Raw genomic sequence first — 19,909 nt, forward strand, 5'->3', positions numbered from 1 at the left:
TTTCCCTGTCACCCCAGGGATGAATCAAGCCAGCCAGCTCAAAGCCTCTGCATCTGGTCCATCCTCCTGTCACTCTGACCCACTGGAAGACACGGGGCTGTCCTAAGAGTTAGCATGTTCTTGACACGTGGCTAGACTCCACAATGGCCTTTTGTTGCCGAGTACAGACTCACACGCACCAGATCAGGCTAGCCTCCAGCTTGCAACGTAGCTTAGGATGACCCTGAAGGGCTGACCCTCCTCTGCCTCTCTAAATCCTGAGATTATAGGCAGTAGTGGCCACACCTACTTCACAAGAGCTTTCTTTTTTGCTGTGTGTGTGTTTGTGGCATTTGTGTGTGGACATACGTACCTGCGGAGGGTTGGCTTTGTCCTTGAAACTAGAGGAAGATATTCGTACTCTAGTCTGTCACTCTCGGCTTTATTTCCTTGAGATAGGGTTTCCCCCTGACTCTGGAGCTAGGCCAACAAGTCCCAACAATACACTGGTCTCTACCCAGCACTGGGATTACAGGCCAACAGGATGCAGCCACACGTAACTTTCTTACGTAGGTGCTGGGGATTGGAACTCGAGTCTTAATGCTGTGCAGCTGGCACTCACACCCACTGAGCCATCTTTTCGGTCCCCACAGATCCTTCTTAATGACACAGGGATCTGCCTGGGATGCTCAGGTGGGAGGGGGACGCTTGGCGGGCTCACCCTGATAGCGCCTCTGTAGGGCCATGCCATCAAGGACTGCCAAAACGCATCTGAACCATTTGAAGGGCAGCTCTCCACAGGAGACAGAAGGCTCTGAGGTTGGAGAACACCACAGGGATCAGTGCTTCCTGGTCCAGGCCTCAGAGGGAGGGTCTTACACTCCTCACGCTTGGTGTTAGGGGGAGACGGCGGCGGCCGTGGCCCCTCAGCCTTCCTCTTCCACAGCTTCACTGTTTTCCAAGTTGGCTCTTGATCAAATCCAAAGGGCAGCAGAGATGAGAAACAAAAGGCCTGTGTCTTCTACAGAGGATGTGGGTGCGGAACTTGATCCGCCTCCTGTTTTCAGAGCCTCCCCTCAGGCAGCTTCCGCTCTTGGCGATTAACGGTCTGTGTGCTGTGAACTCGGATCTTCCAGCTTTTAAGGCATAAAATAAGCACAAGGAACTCTAAGTAAGGACAATTACATTGAAACACAGTTACCCAAATATAAGCAGCTATAGTGTGGAGGAGAAATAGTGATTCCCTAATGCATTCAATGACAATAGATTCTAAAGAAAGGAAGGTAGATACTTTGAGGTTTATGGAACACGTGTGTGTGTGTGTGTGTGTGTGTGTGTGTGTGTGTGTGTGTGTGAAAGTGTCTGAGCTGTGACAAAGTTGCAGGTGCCTCTAACAGGCAAATTTCCTGCCTATACTTATTTTGTTCATTTGGTTTTTTTTGGCTTTGTTTTGTTGGCTGTTTTTGGGTTTTGGCCCAGGCTGTCATGGAACTCACTGTGTAGAGCTGGCTGACCTTGAACTCACAGAGATCCATCTGCTTCTGCTTCCCAAGCGCTGGGATCGAGCAATGCGCCACCATGCCCAGGTGAGCTCTAACCTGGAACCCAGCCCGCTCTTGCCACACCGAAGACAAAGGATGCAGAATGGCACTGGGAAGCCACATAGCCAGGCCAGCACAAGTGAAAACGAGGGAACAGCTCACCTTTGGGGAACTGGCTTGTCCAAGGTCACACAGCCTGCAGGTGGTAACTGCCATGCATGTAGCACCATCCTTGTGAACTCCAGGAGGCTGGGCAAACTGGATTACGAGGTGACTTTGACCTCCACCCAGAAGATAAACACACCCAAGATGATGTCTGAAGTGAAGATCCTGGAGCTTTAGCACAAGGTGAGTGCTAACCAAATGTCACAGCACAGACCAAACAGATGCCTGGGAACGCAAGAGTCACAGAGTTGGTGGTGTGGAGGGCCCCAAACAAGGATAGCATAATAGAAGCCATCTTACTATTCCTACTGCATTCTTAGAGACTAACAGTTAAGTTCCTATGTCTCTGTGTCTGCTTATCTTCCTGCACAGCATACTTTCAAGGCCTGCAGTCCAGGCTCTCCCACCCTTCTGCCTCCTGGCCTGCAGTCCAGACTCCCCCAGCTGCAGACTTGTGTCCTTGGAACATACCCTGCCAAGGAGAACTTCTGCTCCCCCGCCCTTCTGTTACCTGCCCTACTTAATTAAGCCCTGTTGGTACTTTCAATACACGAGACTTGATCAGAACACTGTCTTGTTCCCATCTCTCCCATCTTTTGTCCCCCCATTCTTACTCCCTCCCCTAGGGTCCCAGTTGACTGACCCCGAGTGCCAGGGCAGGTGGTTTTAAAAGATTTCATATACCATGAGCAAAATGCCTGACTTCGGGTTTTATTTTTGTTTGTTTGTTTTAATCTTTTTTGAGACAGCGTCTCATTCCGTAGCCTCAGCTGACCTCCGATTTGCTGCAACCCTCCTGCTTCAGTCTGCTTAGTGCTGGAATTACAGACATGAGCCACCCTGTCTGGTTTTTGAAACGTACTCGAGGCAGAATGTACTGAGCTTGCGAGCTCTGTGAGTCACTAGCGAAGAGTGACTTGGATGCTCTTAGCACTCCCCATGTTTCTGCAGCTTCTCAGGCTCTGCATGTACCAGCTTTTTCAACTATGGTGTGAGCAATACCCCCCCCCACGATATTAGAAAATCAGGCATGGATGATTTAACATAGGGGAAGAGAAAGAATTTTCTCTCTATCCTGGTTTGGTTTTAGTCACATGGGGTCCCTAATAACAAAAAATCAGTCAACCAGAGAAAAAGAACCAGAATTAATAACACAAACACCTAGTGTACACATGGGAGATAGCCAGATATGGGTAAACCTTAAAGGGATAGCTTTGGATTTCAGTTTAAATACCATCTTTCAATAATGGGAGAGGAAGGCCATGGGGCAAGTTGGTAGAGAGCCCTGCCCCTGCCTAGCTAAGCGTCTGTAGAAATTTGGAGTTATCTTTCTCTTCACGGTACGGAAAGGAGGGCACCTTGCAAATGGAGACCTCTTCTGTAGATTAAACTTTCCTTAACACCTCATTTTCGGAGCCCTTCTTGCATGTGTTTTTAAAAGCAATAATCTCAAAGTAGTTTTTGTGCCAAACAGGTGTTATTTGGGGGTGACGTATTTTGATCTCCTATAGCAACTTGGTAAAAATCAACAAATCAAAAAATGAATTCATACATCTCATACCCAGTGCCACCTCCCTGGAGTATCTCACTGTGCAGAGGGCAATACTGTGGTGCTTTCTTAGGACATTTATTGTGTGTGTGTGTGTGTGTGTGTGTGTGTGTGTCTGTCTGTCTGTCTGTCTGTCTGTCTGTCTGTCTGTCTGTGTGTCTATCTGTCTGCCTGCCTGCCTGTGTATAAGCTGCGGAGTTCCTGTAGGCGGACAGGAATTTCTTTTTTCTTTCTTCCATCAGGCTCAGCAGCAAGCACCTTTACCCAGTGTGCCATCTTGCCAGCCCAGCTTCTAAGTCAGGGACTGGGGAAGCTTTGTAGAAGAAATGGCAGTGGAGGTAAGCCCTGAAGGTGAAGTGACAGACCAGTTGTGGTTAGAAGAGTCTTTTTGCTTACATTTGGCTTGGCAGAAGCCAGACAACAGCGTGTGTGTGTGTGTGGGGGGGGTAGGGCTGTGCTTTCTCTAGCAGGCTGTCATTATTCCAAAGGAAGGCAGAAAGAAAGAACTCTATTCTGAAACTATCAAATTAACTTGGTGGGGGGAGGGGACTATGTCTTATTCACTCCAGGTTGGCCTTGAACTCCCGATCCTCTTGCCTCCATTTTCCAAGTGCTGGGTGGGATTGCCGGCATGCGCCACCGTGCCCACAGTATAAGGTGCTGAGGATCCAAGCCAGGGTTTCATGCATACTAGGTAGGCCCTCTACCAACTAAGCTCTCACCCCACCACTCAGCCTAGAGTCTAAAGTATTGCAAGCTGGCTTCAAACTCACTATGTAGCCAAGGATGACCTTGACTTTCTTGTTTTTTAAATTGTGTGTCTGTGTCTGTCTGAGTGTGGGTTTGTGCTTGTGAATGAAGGTATCTGCAGAAGGTGGTATTGGATTCCCCCAGAGCTGAGTTATAAGCAGTTATGAACTACCTGATGTGGGTGCTGGAAATCGAACTCAGGCTCTCTGCAAGACCAATGTATGCTCTTAACTATCTCTCCAGCCCAACCTGAATTTCTGATCCTCTTGAATTTCTGATCCTCTTGCCTCTGCCTCCCAAGTGCTGGGATTACAGATTTGTGTCATCACTCTGGTTTAATAAATGTCTTTCAACAGCCATGCCAGTTGGTGGTGGAGGAAAACAGTTCCTGCTTCCAAAGAAATACACTTTTTTTGGTTTTTCGAGACAGGGTTTCTCTATATTGTTTTGGAGGCTGTCCTGGAACTTGCTCTGTAGACCAGGCTGGCCTCGAACACACAGAGATCCACCTCCTTCTGCCTCCCGAGTGCTGGGATTAAAAGGTGTGCACCACCAACACCCAGCTTAAGAAATACATCTTAATCAAAGACATAAGAAATAAGGACACTTCATAACTGCAGAGGAGCTGAAAACTATGATACAAGAGACAGCCCCGAGGCAGTGTGATTAGAACAAGCCACGTGGTTTGCAAATTGAAGGTTACAGGGACTTTCTTTTTCTGGTTTGTGTTGAGGGCTCACAAGGGTGAAAGGTGAAGAGTTTGCAAGGGAGAGAGAGAGAGAAGTCAGCATAGCCAGTTGGGGCAGTTTCTGGTGACAGGCTTTAAACCCTGGGGAGCAGCCCCTGGGCTGCCTCATATAGGAATGAAATAGTGGAAGTCCAAATGGCTGTCTAGACACCTTCCTTAATCCTAATGTGCTGATGGGAAGACTCCCTATAGTCAGTGACTAGGAGTAATAAACCAATTAGGACAGACCCAGTGCGTCTGGATCCAGGCAGCACTACATTCACTTCATGGCCCCACAAGAAGAGTGTGCTGTTATCAGAAGAAACAGACTGTCCAAGGCATGGAAGCTGGCAACAGAGATGAAGTGTTCCCTGTATCCACAGGAGACACGTTCCAAGACTCTGGTGGGGTTGGAAACCACGGAAGGTTGTGAATTGTATGCATTCACTCCATGGACCTATGATCAAGTTGAGTGTGTGTGTGTGTGTGTGTGTGTGTGTGTGTGTGTGTGTGTGTTCAGACACATTCATGAGGAGTTCAGAAGACAACTACCTTGTCTGAGACAGGGTCTCTTTGCTGTTCTGTGAATGCCAGGCTAGCTTGTCCATGGGATTTTGGAGATTCTCTTGTTCCCACCTCCCATGTCCTCGCAGGAGATGTGGGATTCAAATGCTCACCCTGCTGCATGTGGTTTCTTACGTCAGTTCTACAGATTTGAACTCACGTCCTAGTTGTATAGCGAGCACTTTTACCCATAAGTCATGTTCCTGGGATATACTATGCTGACCAGGCTAGCCTGGAACCCGTGCCTCAGGGATCCTACTGCCTCAGCTTCCAAATTCTGGGGTACAGGCGTGGGCTACCCACCGAGCTTAGCTTCTGGGGGAGTGCTTTACATCAGATCCTGCCCTAATTCTGCAGTTAGATAGGGAGGCGCAGACGGTCATGTGAGTGGAAACTCACCTGGTCATGTGAGTGTGTGCCAGCGGTTAAAAGGGTGTGCTGAAGGCAGAATATAAAATACAAAGAACGGATGAGTGAACGGACAGCCAGCAAGATTAACACCATAAACCAGAAAAACCAGCGCCAAGGCTTGGGTGGTGCTCTTAATTGCTTCCTTTACAGATCCTGTTTCTAGGGCCCTCACTTCAGAGCGGATCTCTTCCTTCACACACACCCGCCACTGTCTACCTTCCTGAACAAGAGAGCAAATTTGGAGTCCACGTCAGAGCCTCCTCCTCAGCACCCCCACCCCTCTTAAGACCTGCACCCGTGTGCTCCAGGACAACTCCAGTGTCAAAGCAGACTGAAGTGAAGAGCCTTCTTAGAAACAGGAGAGTGGTTCAGGAGAAAGAATTTTCTCTGCCTCTCCTGCGCTGGCGTCTTTGTCTAGAGAGCTACGCTGGTAGCCTTTGCTTGACCATGCTCTCACTCCAGGGGCCTGTGGTTTGCATGGACCCCAGACCAGCTGGCTGCACTTGCCAGCCAACAGAAACCCGGTGGAGGCTCTGGAATGCCTTCCCCTCTGCACCTCTTTGTTCCGAGCCAGTGGCCCCACAATCACACTGACCCTGAAAACTTCTCCCACTGGCTTTCCCAGAAGCCTCAACATGAGGCTCTCCACTTCCTACTTTGAGCTCTGGACTCTGAGAGAATGAAGACGAATCACTCTATTGTCCTTCTAACTAGAAAGCAGATGGTATGTCACGCTGCTGAGACACAGGATGACATACACGAGTCTCTCTGAGACAGGATGAGTGTAAGGAGATAGGAAAGTAGGTCAGAGATATGGTCCCATGACATCAAGGGGCAGGGGGAGAAGATAAGTCGGAAGCAGCCTTGGAGAGCCAGTGTAAGGCTGTCTGGGGCCACAGCTAAGAGCACGAGGAGCTGAACTTAGTCTGGAAAGACTTAGACTAGAATAGCTGGCAGGTGTGGAGCCTGGGAGAAGCCTGCTCACTCTGTAGATGTTACGGGAGGAGGGCTGGCTCCCACAGGGGAAGGCTGGAAAGTAGAGAGAACAGATTCGGGTTGGTGGATTTTGTTTTGCTAAAGAAGGCCATGCTAGCACACGGAAGGAGGGCCCAGGGAGAAAGGAAGCCTCGAACATGTGAAAGACAAAGATAGTAATTGACAGAGGCAGATCCCAGAGGGGAGGAGGCTTGGAAAATCACACAGAGTTTGGAGCCACTGGGTTAGTTAAAGGGGACTGTGAGGCTCTGGGATTACAGGGTCTGGCAAAGCTGCAGGGCCATCAAAGCTTAGTCCACACAGCAATGTTGTAGTGACTTCCAGTCCCTGCAGGAAACACCCGACTAAAGATGATGGCTTTGCTTTTGGTTCACAGTTCATTATGGTTAAGAAGTCACAGCAGCAGGAGCTTCAGGAGCTTCAGGCCACAGGCAGGCAGCAGAGAGAGGTGAATGGTGGTGTTCAGCTCATTTTGTCCTCTATATGAATTCTGGGACTCCAGCCCTTAGATGGTGCCACCAACAGTTAGTGGTGTTCCCAGCTCAACTAAGCTCATCTAGAAACTCCTCACAGACACACCCAGAAGACTGCTCCCATGGTACTTCTGAATCCCAGCCAGCTGACGACCAAAATTAACCATCACAGTTGGCATCTCCTTCACCCCTGTCTTCAAGTTGCTTCTTGTGATCTTAAGGCTCATTACTCGAGGCTAGACACCTGGGATAAAAAGAGGGAAGGGCAGCCAGGGTAGAGCAATGGTCAGTGTGACTAGCTTGCCGGTCCCTGCAAGAACTGAACCAGTGAGCTGCATGGAAAAGGGACCTGAAAGGGACAAAATGAGCACGAACACGCACATACTCACATGCATGCACACACACGCAAACACACACACACACGCACGCATGCACGCACGCACGCACGCACGCACCTGGGGAAGGGGGGAGGCAGGGGAGGCAGGGGGCCTTAAATCCGTTGCATTTTAAATCATTTTTTTCAGGAAGAATTAGATGAAGGAGCAAGGATAGATGGTTTATTTTAATCCTAGTTATAATACCGCCCAGCCCCCCCTTGGCTTAATCCTTCTACCTCACTCCCTCCCATCCACAAGGAGGTAAAGGAAGAGCAGAAGCAGGATTCCAGCCCAAAGCAGAGGGTCTGGTGCACTTCAGAGGCTCCTTGGTGAAGACACAAGAGAACTCCCTCAGCCAGCATTCCCACCTGTAGGTACACAGGGGCTCGGGGTTTAGCCTGGGCACTAAGGGACTTACAACAAGCTGAGCATGGAAGCACACGTCAGCACACGTCTATAATCCCAGTACTTGTGAGGCAGGAGAATCATGAGTTCAATGTCTGTCCAGGCTGTATCACAAGATCTCCACCAGTCTTGGCTACACAGAGAAAACCTGACTCCGAACGAAACAAACAAAAGGCAGGCTAAGTTATATCTAACATGAAAGGCATGCGAGGGTTGCGAGAGGGCTCCGTGGTAAAAGCACTTGCTACACAGGGCTGGCAACCTGAGCTCAATGCCTGAAACCCACAGTGCAAGGGGAGAAATGGCCCTTCAAAGTGCCCTCTGGCGTCCACATGCGTACCATGGCCTGTGTATGTTTGCACGCATGCATACACATTACTCACACACATGAAATCAACACATGCTACACATATGCTGGATGCTTATCAATGTATTTGTTATAATTTTTCTAAAAAAAAGTATACAACTAACCTCTTAATCTTACTAAGCAAACATTATCTGTCTTGAATGAGTAACTAAATGGATCTAGTATGTACTGGACAATTAGCATGTTAAACATGATTTCACAAAAGTTATTGTTTAAACCAAGTTACATTTTTATTTATTTCTTGTGTCTCACTATGTATCCCTCACTTGCCTATAACTCACTATAATAGACCAGGTTAGCCCTGGGTGATCCTCCCCTCTCTACCTCCTAAGTACTCGGGATTCAGGCATGCACCACCATGCCTGGCTAAGGTATACATATATTTGTATAAGAAAAGATAGAGAACAATGAAGCGACACACACACACACACATATCCTAAATCCTGAATCTACAAAAATGTCTGATTTGAAAGCTTACTCCTTTTTAATAACATTTATACATTTTTTAATTTTTTTATATTTATTTATTATGTGTTGGGCATGAGTAGATCAACTTGCTGATTTTCTCTACCATGTGGGTTCCAGGCTTCAAACTCAGCTCATTAGACTTCACGACAAGCACCTTTACCTGCTGAGTCATCCTATTCAATTTATTAATTTATTATTTTTAAATTTATTTATTTATTTTTTGTGGTTTTTGCGAGACAGGGTTTCTCTGTATTGTTTTGGACACTGTCGGTCCAGCCCGGCCTCGAACTCACAGAGATCTGCCTGCCTCTGCCTCCCGAGTGCTGGGATTAAAGGCGTGCGCCACCACCGCCGGGCCAACTTCTTTTTTAAAGCAGGGTCTCATTTAGCTCCGTCTGTCCTTGAACTCACTATGTCACTGGGGTTGAGTTTCAAATCCTAAATCTTAAAACAAATTACACTAGTGCTGGTGTAGTGGTGCATGCCTTTAATCCCAGCACTGGAGAGACCGTGTCTCAAAAAAAAAAAAAAACCCACTTTAAAAAAAAACCCAAACAAACAAACAACTACAACAAAAAGACAAAGAAACATAAATTACACAGAAGCTGGGCATGATAATTCTCTCCTTTAATTCTAGCATTTGGGAGGCAGAGGCAAGATTGCTATGAGTTTGATTCAGCCTTGACTATCGTGCAAGACCATGTTTCTCAAAATTCACACTATAAAATATAACTGAGGGAGCGAGATACTGAGCCAGGCAGGGTGAGGCACGCCTTTAACCCCAACACTTGGAAGGCAGAGGCAGGAGAACCAGACGTGCAAGACCAGACTGGATTACATAATCTCAAAAAAATAAAATAATCTCATATGTATATATGTCATTCATCTGGTGGCAGAGTCTTTTTTTTAAAGAATCAGTATTCCTTGGTTGGACCTGGAATAATTAAAACCCACAGAAGTCTGAGAAATATGTGCAGCTGGTCTATCAAGGAGCCAAGAATCATTTACCGTCACCACAATTTCTTTCCCTTCCCAGACCTCAGGATGTAATATCTGAGGATCAGGAATGTAGGCCCAATAATTCTCACTCTGACACGTGTGGGGTAGCACCAGCAGCCACAGCACCGTCAGGGCTTGGTACTCCTCTGCTCCACACACCACACCAGATGTTTAGGCAGCCATCGGCCTCATTTTCTTCCCGTGGAAAAACACAAACATTCCCTCATCCTCATAGTAAAACAGGGTCGGAGCCCTTCCATAAGCCGGTAGATGGGTCTTTCCATTTAAACTGAGCAATATTCTTGTGGTGTCTTCATGCCAAAATTGATCAGCTGCATCCACATTTATAAAAGTTTAAAACTAACAAGGCACGATTCAATGCATTACGTGGTAACTGAGGGTATAATTTCCCAGTTTTTAATTTTTGAAGTTGCACCTTCAGAGTGCCATGGGCCCATTCCACAATCCCTTGTCCTTGAGAATTATAAGGGATGCCTGTTTTATGCTCAGTTTTCCATTGAGGACAACATTGATGAAATGCTTTACTAATATATTGGAGATATTATCAGTTTTCGGTATTTCCATATAGTAAAAACATCTTAGACATCTTAGACAATGAGCAATTATATATTTAGTGCCTTCACCAGATTGTGCACTTGTCCTTAGAAATCCTGAATAGGTAACAATTTTCACATGCACATGTTTCAATTTTCCCAATCCCATGACACGAGTAACACCTATTGGCCATGAGTGATTAGGAAAGAAGACCTCAAGGATTTACTCCACAGGGAGGCCCAGGCAAACGCTGTGGATGCACAGCACAGCGTTTTACAATTTGATGAGCAGTTTCTCTTGTGAAACCAGACTGCATCTTTGGGCTTTTACTGTTTTGATTATGTAAAGCATGTGATTGCTGAGCAAGCTCATCTTGAGATAACGCCATCAACCGAGTAAACTTACCAGATAAAGCATTACCTTCAGCCAATGAGCCAGGAAGAGCCGTGCCTGCTCTAATATGACCCACAAGACATGGTAACTTTCTTTAATGAATAATAGCCTGAATTTGATGGGGTAAAACCTGAATATTATTACTAGTCCCAATACATGGAATAGTTCCTATAACTTGAAGGGCTCTAAAAATATAATGACTATCAGTATATGAATTAAATGAACTATTCATAAGAAGTTTAAAAGCCATGGCAACAGCTCATAGCTCAACTGTTTGAGCTGAAGCTAGTGCTGTTTGTACAAATACCCTTTACCATAAATAACATAAGCTGCTCTTCCATTGGAAGAATCGTTAGTAAAAACTAACAGCATCTCTCATAGGATCTGTCATAATATCTTTAGGAGAAATAAAAGAATACATTCGTGAAAATTGCAATAACCTATCAGCAGGAAAATAATTATCAAATCACCTTGTAAATTGCACACATCCAACGGCCCAAGAATCATCATTTTGAAACAACCAATCAACTTCTTGTTTAGTGTAAGGTACATAATAGTGCAGGGCTCTTTTCCAAAATATCTTCGAGATTCTACAGAGTCATAATATGGATTTAAAGCTTTAACTGGTGAAACAGGAAGATATAAACGTAAAAGAGAACTGCTGTAGGATTAAGTCTTGTTGGCAAAATAAATGCTTGCCAAAGTTGATTATGATTAACATAATGCTCCTGCTGTTCTTGAGTAGCATTTTCAACCTGTAAAACTGTCTACCTTGTTCAGTCAATTGCCTGGATGATTAGGATCACCATCTCCCTTCAAAATCTCACTTAAAGGTGCCAAATCTCCAGTAGAGAATTTTAAATAAGGCCGCAACAATTGAATATCCCCTAACAGCTTTTGAAAATCATTTAAAGTCTTTAACCCATCTTTTCTTATTTCCAATTTGAGGCTTATACTACATGTCCTAAATACTGAAAAGGTGGCTCCTTTTGAACATTTTCAGGGACTATAATTAACCCTGCATGAGCTAAATCTTGCTGCAATTGATGGTAAGTAGCTAATAAAAAGTCTCATTCTTATAAGCAAGCATAATATCATCCATATAATGAGTAATATAAACTTGTGGAAACTGACTCCTAGTTCTTTGTATGGCTTGAGCCACAAATTTTTGACATAATGGAGGGCTATTGGCCATCCCTTGAGGTAAAACTCTCCACTGATATCTCTCCGTGGGTTCTTTAAAATTTATACATGGAATACCAGATGCAAACAGTTGACAATCTTGAAGAGCCAAAGGAATTGTATAAAAGCAATCTTTTAGATCTAATGTAATTTTATATGTATTGCCTGGAATAGCAGCAGGAGAGGGTAAACCAGGCTGTAAAGCTCCCATTAATTGCATTGTTTCATTTACTTTTTAAAGATCTTGTAACAGTTTCCATTTGCCTGATTTCTTTTTTCTGATAAAAATTGGAGAGTTCCAAGGAGACTCCGAAGGCTCAATATGGCCATTATGCAGTTTCTTAGTTAAAGAACTTCCCCAGTCCCCTTTCTTCCTCCCTAAATGCTTCCCATGGCTGTTGTTCAACATTCGTGGTAAAAAAAAAATGGGCACAGAGAAAAATCTGCACTGTGATACTTCACCGCCTCTGTGTCTAAATCTATCTCATCATCAGAATACGACTGCTTATCATTATCAGGGAGCTTTGCGGGAGTATCCGCATAAAGCGGGTCCTCCCAGGGAGCAGGAGTTTTAGTTAAGTTAGAAAATGTCTTCTGCCGGTCAGAACGAAGATCCAGACTATCCCTGATGAGTGTTCAGAGGCTAAAAACATCTACTGGAATTTTTTTGGACCATGTGCATCATAATATTGTTGTATTTTAACTCCTATATGGCCCCCAAGTATCTGAGTCCAAGGTTCCTTGCTCAGGATACCAAGGACAAATCTTCTCTACAGATTCTAAAAATTTACACAGTTGCTGATGTCCAACTTAAGTACCTCTAGCTTTCAAAATATTTTTAAGCAAGTGTACAAACAGCTGTTTACTGTTTATTTGGCCCGTGTTTCACTTTTTGTTTATGTGTGAGTCTCTTCATTGTATTTACACCGCACACTGCTTTTTATATTTATTTATACCACACGGGCTCTGCTTTACACTCCCGAGTTACTCACCATAATCCCATTTTTTTCTGAGCACTCTCATGGAATCCTCTGTAGTCAGGCCTCACGACTGGGCGACTGTGGGAGCCTGCTCCAAGGAGTCAGCTGGGTTCCCTGAAACAGGGGTAGGCGTTAAGACAAACAACACAAAGACAACCAGACAGAGTCAGGAGGATTGTCACTTGATGCCTCTCAGAACACCGAACAGCCATGAGTTCCTGTCAGAGCCTGCTTATATACAGACCAAAGGCAGAAGGCAGAACAAAGCAGAGCATAGTCAGTTGAGCACCTCCTTATCCTGTCTTTGAGTCAAAGAAGCAGCGATGTCACTGTTACATGCCTCCAGCAGCCTGACGTTTCATTGTCTTTCACACTAACGCCAGCTGTGTCAGCAGCCTGCGTCTTTACTGGATCCTGTGTTCTTTCTTATAAGCCTAATCGGAACTTTCTCACAGCTCTCAAGGAGACTGGAGCAAGCAAGCTGAACTTACGAGTCAGAATAGACTCCGGATGGAAACTGAAGTCACTTGTGGGCTCCCACACCCTACTCGCCTAAGAACCAGAGAGGGCAACAGAAACCAAGGAATGAACCCTGACCCCACAAAGACCAGAGCAGGTATCAGCGCTTACAATTACAATTCTTCCCATCCCAGATGCCTTGACGCCAGCATAAAAACACACCGGCCAGGACAATGTCTCTCCACTCAAGCTCAGCAGCCCTGCTGCAGTAGGCCCTGAGAAAGGAAATACGGACAAGCACAGGACAAGGTCTTCAAAACAGCCTTTATGAAAACGATAGAGCCCTTAAAGAGGAAATGAAGAGACCCATGAAAGAAATCTATGAAATACAAACAAACAGTGGACGACATGAAATGAATAAAGCCATTCAAGACCACCCACAGTGAGGAGGCTCTCTTCTCAGCCTGGACTCTTGGGGGAGGGCCTAGGCCCTGCCCTGGATGAAATGACAGGCTCTGGAGATCCTCCATGGAGAGCCTCACTCTCCCTGGGGATCAGAGTGGAGATTGGGAGGGGGGTTGGGGGTCTGTAAGGGGGGGTAGAGGAGGAGGGGCGGGAGAGGGAGCTGGGGTTGACATGTGAAGCAAACTTGTTTCTAATTTAAATTTTAAAAAATGAAAAAAACCATTCAAGACATGAAGGTGAGAATAGAATCAATAAAGAAAACCCAGACTGAGGGAAATCTGGAAATGAAAAGTTTAGGAATCTCAGAGGCAAGCTTCATCAATGGAATACAAGAGCTAGAAGAGATAGAATCTCAGGCATAGAAGACACAATAGGAGAAATGGATACATCAGTCAGAGAAAATGTTAATTCTAAAAAAAATCCTGGCACAAACATCTAGGAAATCTGGGACACTCTGAAAAGACTGAATATACAAATAATGGGAATAGAAGAAGGAGAAGAAACCCAAGTCAACTATTTTCAACAAAACCAGAAGAAAAATTCCTACCCTAAAGAAGGACATGCCTGTTGAGGTACAAGAAGCATAAAGATCACCAAAAATAGACTGGACCAGAAAAGGAAGTCCCCTCAGCACATAATAATCAAAGCACTAACTGTACAGAACAAAGAAAGAATATTAAAAGCGTCAAGGGAAAAAGACCAATCACATATGAAGATAGACCCATTAGAGTAACACCTGACTTCTCAGTGGAGACTCTAAAACCCAGAAGTTCCTGCACAGATGTCCTGTAGACTCTAAGAGACTACAGATGCCAGCCCAGACTACTGTACCCAGAAAAACTTGCTGTCACAGAAGATGGAGAAAAGAAGACACTCCATGATAAAACCAAACTTAAGCATTATCTATCTACAAATCCAGCCCTACTGGAGATGCTAGAAGGAACACTCCCACCTAAAGAGGTTAACTGTGCTCAAGGAATAAATAATCCTGACTGCCAAACCAAGGAGAGGGGCACACCACAACAAGAAAACAGCAGGAATCAACAAACACTGCTCATTGATAACTCCCAACACCAGTGGTCTCAAGTCCCCCAACAAAAAGACGCAGACTCACAGAATGGATGCAAAAACAGGATCCATCCTTCTGTTGCATCTAAGAAACACACCATAACATCAAGGATAGACATCATCTCAGGATAAAAGGGTGAAAAGAGAGATTCCAAGCAAATGGACCTAATAAGCAGCCAGTATAGGCATTTTAATATTTAACAAAACAGACTTCAAATCAGAATTAACCAGAAGAGAGAGGAAAGAACACTACATACTTACCAAAGCAAAAATCCACCAAGAGGACATTTCAGTTCTTAACATCTATGCCTCAAACACAAGGGCACCCAAGTTCACAAAAGACACATTACTACAACTTCAGTCACATACTGACCCTCACACCTTGATAGTGGGAGACTGCAATACCCCATTCTCACCTATAGATAGGTCATTCAGACAAAAACTAAACAGAAATGCTGGAGCTACCAGATATTACAAACCAAATGGAGCTAACAGATATTTACAGAACATTTCACCCAAATATAAAAGAATATATCTTCTTCTCAGTACCTCATGGAACTTTCCCCCAAATTGACCACATACGCAGTCATAAAGCAAGTCTCAACAGACACCAGAAAACTGAGCTAACGCTCTGCATCTTATCTGACCACCATGGATTAACACTGGATATCAAGAACAACAGAACCAACCGAAAGCTTACAAACTTATGGAAACTGAACAACTCTACTGGGTGAAAAATAGATCAAGACAGAAATTAGGAAAGGAATCAAATACTTTCTAGAATCCAATGAAATGAATACACAGCATATCCAAACTTAAGGGATTCGATTAGGGTAATTCCAAGAGACAAATTCATAGCATTAAGTGCCTATAAAAAAATGAGCAGGCAAGCCGGGCAGTGGTGGCGCACGCCTTTAATCCCAGCACTCGGGAGGCAGAGGTAGGCAGATCTCTGTGAGTTCGAGGCCGGGCTGGACCGACAGCCCCCAAAACAATACAGAGAAACCCTGTCTCGTAAAAACCAAAAAAAAAAAAAAAAATGAGCAGGTGGTAGTGGCTTATGCTTTTAATCCCAAGATCCAAGAGGCAGAGGCAAGTGGATCTCTGCGAGTTCAAGGCCAGCCTGGTTTACCAAGCAAGTTCTAGGACAGCCAGCACTGTTACACAGAGAAACCCTGCCTCAAAAAGCAAAACAAACAAACAAACAAAAACCAACACAAAAAAACTGAGAGACAGAGAGAGAGACAGACAGAGAGAGAGAGAGAGAGAGAGAGAGAGAGAGAGAGAGAGAGAGAGAGAGAGATTTCATACTAGCAATTTAAGGCACACCTGAAAGTTCAAGAACAAAAAGAAGAAATAACATCCAAAAGGAATAAAAGATAAGACATAATCAAATTTAGAGCTGAAATCAATAAAATAAATCAAATCAACAAGAATAATGAAACAAAGAGTAGGTTCTTTGAGAACATCACTAAGATTGACAAATCTTAGCAAAATTAACTAAAAGGTGAAAAGAAAAGATCCAAATTAATAAAATTAAAGATGAAAAGGGGGACATAACAGACACTGAGGAAATCAAGAGAATCACAATGTACAGCTTAGAAACCTGTACACCACAAAATTAAAACATCTAAGAGAAATGGACAACTTTCTTAAAAAATAACACCTAGCAAATTTAAATCAAGAGCAGATAAGCAATTTAAACAGACCTATGACCCTAGTGAAATACAAGCTGCAATTAAAAGTCTCCCAGCCTAAAGAACCAAGGCTAGACATTTTTTTTTTTTGGTTTTACGAGACAGGTTTCTCTGTTTTGGAGGCTGTCGGTCCAGCCCGGCCTCGAACTCACAGAGATCCGCCTGTCTCTGTCTCCCGAGTGCTGGGATTAAAGGCGTGCGCCACCAACGCACGGCCAAGGCTAGACATTTTTAATGCAGAAAGCTATCAGACTTTCAAAGAAGAGTTAATGCAAATACTCTTTAAATTATACAAAATAGAAAGAGAAGGAACATTGCCTAATTCATTCTATGAGGCCACAGTTACCCTGGTACCCAAACCACACAAAGACTCAATAAAGAAAAGGAATTACAGACCAATTTCCCTGATGAACAAAGATACACAATACTTGCAAACACAATACTTGCAAATCAAATCCAGGAACACATCAAAGAGATCACACACCATGATTAAGTAGGCCTCATCCCAGAGATGCAGGACTGGTTCAATACACAAAAATCAATAAATGTAATACACCCTATAAACAGAGTAAAGACAAAACCTCATGATCCTCTCATTAGATGCAGAAAGGGTCTTTTATAAAACCCAACACCCCTTCATGATAAAAGTCACAGAGGGACATACCTCACTATAATAAAGACAATTTACAGCAAGCCCACAACCAGAGTCAACATAAATCACTAATTTAAAAAATGCTGTATATGTTTGCCTACAGCCCAGTCTTACGGAGGTACTTTCTCAAGTGGATTTCCCTCCTCTCACATAACTACAGCCTATGCCAAGTTGACATAAAATTAGCTAGCTCAGACTGTTTCCAAGCTGCGCCCAAACTCAAGGTCCTCTTCATACTGTGGAGCGTTGAGACTGAGGCCTGCAGCACTGCACCCAGCAAGGCACATTACAGTTTAATTCTAGATTGTCTTACGTGGAACGCATCGCCCTGCAGGAGATAAGCCAAGTACAGTAGGTAACCATGCAAGCGTCTGCTTCCATTGAAATGGAGGGCTGTATTTGGTGACAAGCAGCTCATTAGCCTGAATCCCTTTAGGGGTCCCTGAACGCTAAAGACACAAACTGCATTCTTTGTAAACCGAAGCCCATGTTCTATCCTAACATGAGATGAAGGTGATTTGATTTTCCTTCAGTCTAATGAAGCTAAAGGTTCTAAGCACAAAGAAGTTTGCGGTTGTTAAGGAATCCTAGTAATTATCCACTTTAATCTCTTAATTGCTTTGTTCAGAGTATATTCAGAACCTGGATATGCCGGTGTGAAAACCGTATGAAAAGGACAATAGAGATTTTCATGATAGATATCACTGGGTTTATAGTCAGGTACTTTTTTTTTAATTGGAAATAAAATCACTGAGTTGAGTCATATCAAGAACAGGGAAGTGGCCCTCAGGTTCCTGCCCTCCTCCTACTTCAAACCCACTGTCCAGGAACACAGGAGGAGTTCAGTCACCCCCTTTCAGAGAGGCGGGGCTTAAGACTTGGTCTGGACCGCAGGTGCTTACTAATGACCACTTGGTGCCAGCTAACCCAGGAGGACAGACAGCTGCTCAGGGAGTCTAACCTCATCTCAGGGAAGAGCTGCGCCACGGGATGGAAACATATAGGTATCTCCACAGGGAACTGGCCTGCCCAGGACCTCATGTGAGTAAGGCAGGGGCCCTCGCACCCTGCGGCTTTGTTGTCAGAAACCAAGGCCATCAAAAGAGGAAGGGGAAAGCTTTGCTTTTAAATCTGTCACGTCTATTAATTTTTAAACGTCTTTGTCCAGCTCACTCTGGTTCCTCACTATGGTTAGTCACTGTACAGTTTCGGTTTGTTTCTCTATCACCACCCTGGCACTCATGATCTCTTTGTACGTCCAAACAGAAAGATAAAAACAAAGTCTTTATTATTATTATTTAATAATTTTTACATCCTGACTTCAGTTCTCCCTCCTTCCTCTCCTCCCAGTCCCTCCCCCACCTCCCCTCTGCCTCCCCATCCGCTCCTCCCAGATTAAAAAAAAAAAGTTTGCTTTTACTTTGAATTCCTCACTTCTTAAATACTGTTTCTTTCCAAAGGTACAGTGTTTGCTGTAACTTAGTTTTTGGTTTTGAAACATGACACGTAGACTCACCTTAATTGATACCCCCATGCCTGAGTTATTGAATGAGCGTATTGGGGGGGGCACATTTTCTCTAAGTTAATTAGTGTCTATGGCAAACGAGAAGAAATTGCCATGTTTATCAACGTTTATATCCACCATGCAGTATATTATATTAGGATGTATATTTAAGTGGCTTTGATTGAAGCATATGTACAGCTACACCCTGTAGGCACCATCTATCTCATGGACGGGCCAGTGTAAAGAGCACCTATAGTTAAGGAACGGCTGGAAGAACTTACCCGGCAAAGGACTGCGAAGCAAGAGGAAGGAGGAGTGTGTGTGTGCAGGGTGGGGTAAATTTGGCCAAATTTCAAGGTAGACTGGAAAGAAATCGTCTTTAGGAAACCCATTTCTCTGCCTTGTGAACATGTGCCAGTATTTGTTTTTTTTTTTTTTTTTAAGGAAAGAAACCAGAAATGAGTTTTTTATAAAGCTTTTCAGTTATGTGTTATCATTCATTCCAGTAGTTAGGTCTGTGGTGTGGTGGTGAGCTCAGCAGCCCCCCCCCCTCCGGGCTAGAGCTGGCTGTATCTCAGAGGCAGCCAGGGCCAATTTCAATTTGTCTTCAATGCAAATGTATTATCTTTACGCTTTAGCAGTTAAGTTCAAGTTTAGACTTTTTGAGCTTTCGGCTGAAAGTAAGTTTTTTTCCCCCTCCCTCCTGTCTTCAGTGAGATCTAGTACTCACTGGTTTTCTGTAATTACAAGGGCAAGAGTCATCCGAAGTACTGCTCTGCCTATTTTTAAGTCCCAAGATTTTATGACCTACAGAAAATGAGAGAGAAAGGACAGAGAGGAGGCAAATATATCTCTCAGGTTACTGGATAGACTAAATGCCATTCCCTGGGAGCTGTGGTTGAGGAGAATGCCCAGGTTTATGAGGACAAAGAAGCCTGTATTGGCCCAGTTTCACCTAAGGGGTTGGGTTAGTGGGCCTGGTGCAGGAAGCCCCAGCTAGCTTTTCAGACTTGGAATCACTGTAAATAGTAGCTAAGCCTCACCATCACACGAGATCAAGCATGAGTATTAAAATGACAAGTGAAGAAGGCTAGATACATAATCCTGGGGGCCAGCTTTTTACACAGGGATTTGAGGGAGTGCAGTGGCCAGAGAGGTTAGAGACAGATGGGAAGCAGGTGTC

General features: G+C 44.5%; 1 protein-coding gene and 1 long non-coding RNA gene across 3 annotated transcripts in view; one reads left to right on the forward strand and one right to left on the reverse strand.

Annotated features, from left to right (window-relative positions):
- Nucleotides 1–407: 407 nt before the first annotated feature.
- Nucleotides 408–13,298, reverse strand: LOC110342578. Its single transcript, XR_002384693.2, has 3 exons — nucleotides 12,894–13,298; nucleotides 1,683–1,910; nucleotides 408–1,115 (listed from the first exon to the last, which is right to left on the reverse strand). It is a non-coding gene; the product is annotated as an uncharacterized LOC110342578 (long non-coding RNA).
- A 4,823-nt stretch (nucleotides 13,299–18,121) lies between these two features.
- The window catches only part of Gne (glucosamine (UDP-N-acetyl)-2-epimerase/N-acetylmannosamine kinase), a 53,825-nt gene continuing 52,037 nt past the window's right edge, over nucleotides 18,122–19,909 (forward strand). For both annotated transcript variants that reach the window (XM_040739188.1, XM_040739203.1), the window contains exon 1: nucleotides 18,122–18,263. In XM_040739188.1, coding sequence (XP_040595122.1) covers nucleotides 18,213–18,263 — 51 coding nt within the window. In that variant the 5' untranslated portion in view covers nucleotides 18,122–18,212. The remainder of the gene's footprint in view (nucleotides 18,264–19,909) is intronic.

The sequence above is a fragment of the Mesocricetus auratus genome, unplaced genomic scaffold (genome assembly GCF_017639785.1).
Source record: "Mesocricetus auratus isolate SY011 unplaced genomic scaffold, BCM_Maur_2.0 Super-Scaffold_6730, whole genome shotgun sequence".
NCBI lineage: Eukaryota > Metazoa > Chordata > Mammalia > Rodentia > Cricetidae > Mesocricetus > Mesocricetus auratus.